Source organism: Engraulis encrasicolus, chromosome 3 (assembly GCF_034702125.1).
Source record: "Engraulis encrasicolus isolate BLACKSEA-1 chromosome 3, IST_EnEncr_1.0, whole genome shotgun sequence".
Lineage (NCBI taxonomy): Eukaryota > Metazoa > Chordata > Actinopteri > Clupeiformes > Engraulidae > Engraulis > Engraulis encrasicolus.
Window position 1 is genome coordinate 8,580,544 of NC_085859.1, and position 8,204 is coordinate 8,588,747.

Below are 8,204 nucleotides of genomic sequence, written 5' to 3' on the forward strand. Positions count from 1 at the left end.
TCCGCGTGTTAACGACTGTGTAGTCATTTTCCTTCCCATTTATCCTCCACCTGTTCTTCCTCGGGCTTCTGTCTCAGGAAAACCCAAACGTGTCCACTCAGTGCTATGTGTGCGTGGCGTGCATAAAACAGATACAAACAACAAAACATTACACCTGATCACACAGCCTAGTTTTTAATGGGCTATTTCTCCGGGCGCGCAACGGCTTTCTGTTACGCAAGGTGACTTCTTGTTCGTCGTCGCATCGGTTTATTTTAACTTGTGTAGCCTAAACACAACACTTTGGGTATGCAAATACACCCCCTATACACAATTTCTATATCAATAATATAAAAAAACAATTTGCCAATAATTTAGAGACCCCTTCAACGTTTCCCAAATCATATTTTCGGGGGATTCGGGTGTCGAAACCTGGTTGACAAGACAGCAAGCCATTCCTTCTCTGTATGAGGAGGAATGCAACGGAATAGGTGCAGACAGCATATGACCACGTTGGTCAGCACGGCTTGAAAGGATTCTGCCTACATTAAACATCATGGATAGGCCTAACTGGCTTTGTTGCCATCCAGATTTCTTGTTGACTTGTTGAGTGAGCTTGGCAGCGAGCAGACTTAAAATGCATTTCCTTCAGATCTGTCTCCGCAATGGCAAAACCGAAGTTTCAGCCTACTTTTCCAGAATTGTTTACTTTTTTTAACGGCAAATAAATGAGAATAAGGGCGTCATGGATGTTGAATTTGGCATTTGCCTTCAGGCTCGCGTGTCTCGGCATCCTTAACAGTTACAGGCCATTGAGGGTGCAATAAAGCATCAGACAATATTGGCGCTCTTTATCTTCAGAAATGGCTCCTTGCATTCGCGCAGATGGACAATCGCGGAAACAGAGCGAAATCGAACGCGGAAAACTGAAAAATCGCTCCGCAATTTTTTTTCGCCGGTGTGGACGTTTTTTCGCTTTTCGCATATTCGCATTTTCGCTTTCCGCTTTTGCGGAAATCCGCTTTCCTCGCCTGTGGGGACAGCCCTTTAGTCTGGAATTGCTTTCTGCCATTGTGGAGGCGAATGAGAGAGTTTTTTAGATATCATCATTTTTTAAAACATTGACAGGCCACCTTCAGCGTTGCCAAATTTGTCATAGTGTGTCATGTCATTTACAGGTTCTGAGCCAGCTTGGTTCATGGTTTTTTAATATATCCAAGGTGCTCTTTCTTGAAAAAAGCTTTTAAGTAAACTAACTAAGTTCATTTTAGAACACGTAAAAATTGCCAACATGTTTCGGCCCGCAATGGCATTCATTAGGGCTTTGATCATGTTTGTTCCTGTATTGCTTCATAATGTCTTTATCACTAAACTTACGACATCACTAAACATGGATCAGGAAGTTTGGAGTGCCACAGGTGAAAGGGAGTGTGTTTCAATATGCAACCTTGCCTCCTCCACTTGTGCTTGTCTCCTCGTACCAGGAAGTAATATGTCATGATGACATCACTGACAACAGCATTATATTTCAATATCTTGCAAAAGCTTTTTCTCATTTGCAATTGGGATGGTGAATGAAAAACAGTCCCTCAAAAGTTGCTGTGGCTAGGCTGACAGCTGGGAAACTTTATCGTTTTCTCCACGGAGGAGGGGCCAGGAGGCGGGACGAGGAGATAAGCGCAAGTGGAGGAGGCAAGGCAACACATTGTAACGACCTGTTCCCAAGGAGCTTTGGCTGGAGTCACAGATCGCTTCGACTGCTTGAGAGAAATGGCTGAGGCCAGTGTCGGTAACAGGGATATTTTGGAGTGTCCTATTTGTTTGGGTCTTCTGAATGATCCGGTGACTCTTACCTGTGGACACAGCTACTGTTTGCGCTGTATTGAGGACTGCTGGGATAAGGGGGACCGAAAGGGCGTTTACAGCTGCCCTGAGTGCCGGCAGACTTTTGCTCAACGACCCGTTTTAAACAAGAATATTATACTTGCTGAGCTTGCGGATCAAAAGAAGAGCAGAATAGAACCTGCAGCTCCTGTTGAATGTGCTGCTGGACCTGGAGATGTGGCATGTGATGTCTGCACTGGGAGAAAACTCAAAGCTGTTAAATCCTGTCTGGAATGTTTTGTGTCGTACTGTGACAGTCACCTAAAAGCTCACAATGAACTTTTGGGTAGAAAACACACCGTGATCGATGCCACAGGCCAGCTACAAGAAAGGATCTGCCATAGTCACAAAAAAGTTCTTGAAATATTCTGTCGCACCGACCAGAGTTGTATCTGCTATCTGTGTATGGTGGAGGATCATAAAGGCCACGACACAACCACAGCTAAGGCAGAGTGGAGTCATAAAAAGGTAAGAGATGAATCTACAACCGGTATACTTTCTTCAGATGCCTTTTATGTTTTTTTACTACTAAAGAATGAAAATAATGTACAATTTGAGTGACTTTATTTGCCCAGTGAAGAAGTGCCAAGATAGAGTTTATGAGACAAAAGGTCCAATGTCTACATTCTGTAAAACATTGACAGGCCAACTTCAGAATGTAGCCTGCTTAGAGTTGTCACAAGTTGTCATGTCATTTGCAGATTCAGGTCTTCCTCTTTGAACATTACATTACACCAGGCTGCTTACTATTGTTTCACTATCAGCAGTATTGCAGAGTTGGGCTGAGAGCACGTTGTTTCTTGGCAGCAAATATTTGTTAACACAGAACAATATGATCTCACTCAATGGTATCCATTTGGTAGGTGGTTACTACTACATTTATCTCCAAACACACACACGCACACGCACACACACACACACACACACACACACACACACACACACACACACACACACACACACACACACACACACACACACACACACACAGACTTGCATGTCCATGCCGATGGGGACCCAGGTTTTAGTCGGGGTCGGGTCTCTCTCTCTCTCTCTCCTGTCATAATCTTGACCGTTCTGTCATTTAAAAATTGCTTTGATTCCTGATGTTCCAGGAGGGTTTGGGGCAGAGCCAGAGGAGATGCCAGCAGATAATCCAGTTGAAGGAGAAGGAGCTGCAGGAGCTGAGGAAGGCTGTGGAGACTCTCAAGGTGAGAACTGACCACAGGAGAGGACAATCTGCAGCAGGTGTATGGAATGCATAGTTATGATAGTACTTATAAGCTGTGACACAAACATGGCTCTAATGCTGTTTGTATTGCCAATGTAACCACTTCTCCTGACCTGTGTGTGTGTGTGTGTGTGTGTCAGAGGTGGAAGAAGTACTGAAGTTGTGTACTTAAGTAAAAGTAGAAGTACCCTGCGAAAAAATTACTCAAGTGAAAGTAAAAGTTGCTTCCCAAAAACGTACTTAAGTAAAAGTCCTAAGTACTAACTTTTAAATATACTTTTCAGTACAAAAGTACAAGTAGGCCTACTCACGCAATGGCTGTCTTTCTCCATGTCTACCTACTTGATCCAATAGGAAAAAGTGTCTGCAACGGTTTTCGGTTCTATTTGAACATGACTATGGAGTCCTGTTAATGTTTTTAAAAGTATATTTTCTGTCTGGGTGTCAATTTGGAAGAGGGGCTTGGTCCCGCCTCCCTGCCCGCAGCTGAGGCTACTGAAATATCCACGAAACACAACAGGAAAACCTAGGATAAATGTAACTAGTAACAAAGTCTTCTCCTAGAAATGTAAGGAGTAGAAAGTACAAGTAATTGTCAAAAAATGTAATTGAGTAAAAGTAAAAGTCTGCATTTTTATTTTTACTCAAGTAAGTACAAATTCCAGAAAAAACTACTTAAGTACAGTAACGAAGTAAAAATACTTAGTTACGTTCCACCTCTGGTGTGTGTGTGTGTGTGTGTGTGTGTGTGTGTGTGTGTGTGTGTGTGTGTGTGTGTGTGTGTGATCAGTCTGGTGCACAGACAGCTGTGGAGGAGAGTGAGAGGATGTTTGCTGAGATGATCCGCTCCATTGAGAGAAGGCGCTCTGAGGTGACAGAGCTGATCAGAGCTCAGGAGAAGGCTGAGGTGAATCGGGCTGAAGGACTCCTGAAGCGACTGGAGCAGGAGATTGCTGAGCTGAAGAGGACAGATGCTGAGATGAAACAGATTTCACTGACTCAGGATCCCATCCATTTCCTGAAGGTAGACAACATTATAGACTGGGACCGGAATTCAAAAAAGGGCTTATTTAAGGCATTTGTGAGACAAAGTCGACAAGTAGTCTTCTTTTGTCAATTTGGGTATGCTGAATTCAAATCTGCCATATACGGAACTGTATCCGGCTGCTGTTGACCTCTAGGGATCATTAAACTTCAACTAAGGGGCTCATTTTTGATGGAGTAGTGCTGCTTTTGCTCTGCAGTGTGTAAGTAAGTAAGTACATTTTATTTATAAAGCACATTTAAAAACAGTACAAAACTGACCAAAGTGCTGTACAGTGACCGGCTAGAGAGAAATCAAATAGATAAATAAACAAAGCACATTAGTTAAAAATAATAAATAAATAGACATATAAAGGACAAAACGTATACGCCCCGCATACCAGTGCAACACTGGCTAGGAGAAATAAAAATAAGTAAAATAAATAAATAAAGGCAGCAAAGCAAAATTGTAACAGAATGTAGGCTAAATAATGAACAACGCTAGGCCCAGTGTACAGTTGCAGCACTGGTAAAGAAGATGAAGAATAAAATAAAAAGAAGTAAAAAGAAAAATAACATAAAAGCGGTTAAAAGCAGTGGCTTAAGGAAACAATTACAACTAGAAATGCATTCTCACAGAAAATGCTGGAAGCGGGCTTGCCTTTTGGGGCAGAGATGAAACAAAGTACTATTGAGAAAACAAAGCTAAAAGAAATCTTGGAAAAACTCCATCCACCCAGTCAGAAGTTATGGGCCAAACAATTCAGCCATCTTGGAATCAGCCATCTTGAAAGTGTTGTAGCTCTGCGTTTTGGGGATATACTAAATGACATAGATGGCATTTTAAGTTGGCTAAGGAACACTGCATATGATATAATTTTGAAAATCAACATGGCTTCGAGCGGGATTAGAACTCACAACCTCCATATCTGTAATCCAACCCCTTTGCCATTGATATTAAATGACATACAATACATGATATTTGAAGTTGGCTAAGGAACACTGCATATGATATCATTTTGAAAATCAACATGGCTTCGACTGGGGTTCGAACCTCCAACCCCCATATCCCTAATTCAGCACATTTGCCATTCATACTAAATGACATACATGGCATTTTAAGTTGGCCAAGGAACACTGCATATGATATAATTTTGAAAATCAACATGGCTTTGACTGGGATTCGAACCCCCAACCTCCATATCTGTAATCCAGCACATTTGCCATGCATACTAAATGACATACATGGCATTTTAAGTTGGCCAAGGAACACTGCATATGATATAATTTTGAAAATCAACATGGCTTGGACTGGGTTTCGAACCCCCAACCTCAATATCTGTAATTCAGCACATTTGCCATCCATACTAAATGATATACATGGCATTTTAAGTCGGCCAAGGAACGCTGCATATGATATAATTTAGAAAATCAACATGGCTTCGGGTGGGATTCGAACCCTCAACCTCCATCTCTCTAATGCAGCGGCATGCATTACCACTAAGCCAAGCAGCTAATTGTCATGCATAGTCCAGCAAGACTATATTACATTGCATTGCAGAGCTGAACAATAGACTTCTAGAATGCTTGCTCGCACCTGCTCGTTAAGAATAGAATCTTGAGGGGGGGGGGGGGGGGGCGCTCGAGCAGCGACATGTGAAGACGTGTAAATTCGTGCTCCGAGAGAGTGAAATGTTTTTCAAACTTATAATTTGAAATTTTATTTGAATTATCACAAGTCAGCAAGTTAAACTACTACCGCATACGTGGGGCATCTTTTTCAACATTTCAAGTGCGGTCTAACAACAGAAAATGCCGAAGAAAGAGGGGGGCTCCTCGACCACGGCTAGCCACCGTGCTATCCCGACACCAAGTCAAACTATCGGTCAAGGGGACGATATAAGCAAGCTAATGGAAGCCATCACCAACTCCGAGAAAAAGGTATTGGCCAGGATCGACACGATGGACAAAAAAGTTGACTCAAAATATCAAGAGCTGCACAAAATCATTGACTCTCTATCAGCGGACTTAAAAGGTAATATCTCAGCAGTTCGTGATGAAGTTTTGGCTGAGATCAACACTGTGCAATCAGCCTGCGCTGCTCACGAAGCACAGCTGACTAGCTTGGAAGAAGCTAACAATGAGTACTCTGACAGAGTGGTGGATGTAGAAGCGCAACTAGCCAAACTAAATGACGAAGTGTCCAAATTAAGCCAAAAGGTCGAAGACCTCGAAGGCAGACAGCGCCGAGACAACATTCGCATTCTGGGGGTCAAAGAAACTTTTCAGCTGGGTCCTCGTCCTACGCAGACCGTGGCCAAACTACGTCAAGACTGCCTGAAGTTGGATGCTGTGCCAACGCTGGATAGGGCGCATCGCAGTCTACAACCTGAACCGGGGAAAGGAAACACTCGCCCACGCCCAAAGCTGCAGTGGCCACGAGCTATTATCGTCAAATTCCACTACCACCAGGAGAAGCAGGAAGTGCTACAAAAAGAGGCAGCTACGACATCTCTCGAGTTTGATGGACAGAAGATGATCTTCCCGGATCTACCGCAGGCTGTGGTTAAACGGAGGGCTGCGTTTAAAGACACTAAAGAACTTTTACGTCCCCACCACCCTCGCGTCCGTTTCGGGATGGTTTACCCTGCTAAGCTGAGGATCACTTCTCCACTTGGAGAAGAGATTTTTGCCTGCCCGAACGCGGCCATGGACTACACATTGGCGAACTTCTCCCAAATTCCACAAAATGAGGCGGTGGAATAAGCATCCTTAGCCAAACTTAGGCTACTTGCTTCTATTTTTCGGTGGCTGATCTTGGTGAGAACTCTCTTTTTTATTATTAACATAATGTTTTTTTTTTTTTTTTCGAAATGCCCAGCCGTGTATCGTGCTATAAGTGTTTCTTTTTTTTATTTTCTACTTGGCTGGTTTTACTATTGGCACTCCTTTACTTTCTTTCTTCTTTTTTTTTTGCTCCACAGTGCAATATGCACAGTTATTGGGCTACTCAAAGGATTGCAATTATTGTGTTTGCTGACTTGGTTAGGAAACTGTTACATCTTCTCTCTTTTATCTCTCGTCATGGGCAACGAGGTAGGTAACCGATAGCTTAGTTAGACCAGAAGCGTAGGCAATCTCTAGGTGTACATGTTAGGCTGTATACCATATGGGGGGTGGGCGACTGTCTTGAGTTCTGGGGAAGACATGTCAGGGGGTATATGTTGTGTGCATTGCTTGTTCTTATGTGTCTATGTTATTTTCCCAAGAGTACTCTTATTTACATGCTCAATTTTGTATATGTTTTACTATAGTTTTCTCAGCACTTGCCTCCAAATGTTAACAATTATGCTCCACCATAGTATTGGTTATGGCTAATGACAATGCAACTCCACCCGGAACAAGGGTCCCATCTACCACATTTATTTCATGGAATGTTAAGGGCCTTAATAATATCACAAAACGTAACAGGATATTCTCTCATCTGAGTACATTTAAACCACATATTACTTTCCTGCAAGAAACACATCTTGAAACACTACAACATGACAAACTAAAGAAAAAATGGATCTCTCATGTGTATCATTCTAAATATAATTCTAAGGCCAGGGGTGTGGCAATACTTGTAAGTAAAAATGTGCCTTTCACGTGCACTAATGTTATATCAGACAGCAATGGGCGCTACATTATAGTAAGCGGTAAGATATATAACACAGCGGTCATCTTAATTAATATTTATGCTCCAAACTGGGATGACTCCCACTTTTTTTCAAAACTCATAGAACTGATACCCGATGTGAATAACCACCAGCTTATCCTTGGTGGCGACTGGAATTGTGTTTTACAACCAAGCCTAGATAGATCTAAAATACATCCCAACAAACCAAACGCACACCCCAAATCTGCTGCTGTAATTAAAAACTTCCTCCAAACATATAACTTGTCAGACCCTCTGCGTAGAATCAACCCTCTGTCTAAACAATTTTCTTTCTTCTCTTCAGTACATCACACTTAAGGCAAGGCAAGGCAAGGCAAGGCAAGATTATTTGTATAGCGCATTACATACACAGGTGCAACTCAATGTGCT

General features: G+C 42.4%; 1 protein-coding gene across 1 annotated transcript in view; it reads left to right on the plus strand.

Annotated features, from left to right (window-relative positions):
* Nucleotides 1-1,718: 1,718 nt before the first annotated feature.
* Nucleotides 1,719-8,204, plus strand: part of LOC134446510 (tripartite motif-containing protein 16-like) — a 13,786-nt gene continuing 7,300 nt past the window's right edge. The window contains exons 1-4 of the mRNA XM_063195876.1: nucleotides 1,719-2,331; nucleotides 2,979-3,074; nucleotides 3,885-4,118; nucleotides 5,927-6,874. Of these exons, the coding sequence (XP_063051946.1) occupies nucleotides 1,750-2,331; nucleotides 2,979-3,074; nucleotides 3,885-4,118; nucleotides 5,927-6,874 (1,860 nt within the window). The 5' untranslated portion in view covers nucleotides 1,719-1,749. The remainder of the gene's footprint in view (nucleotides 2,332-2,978; nucleotides 3,075-3,884; nucleotides 4,119-5,926; nucleotides 6,875-8,204) is intronic.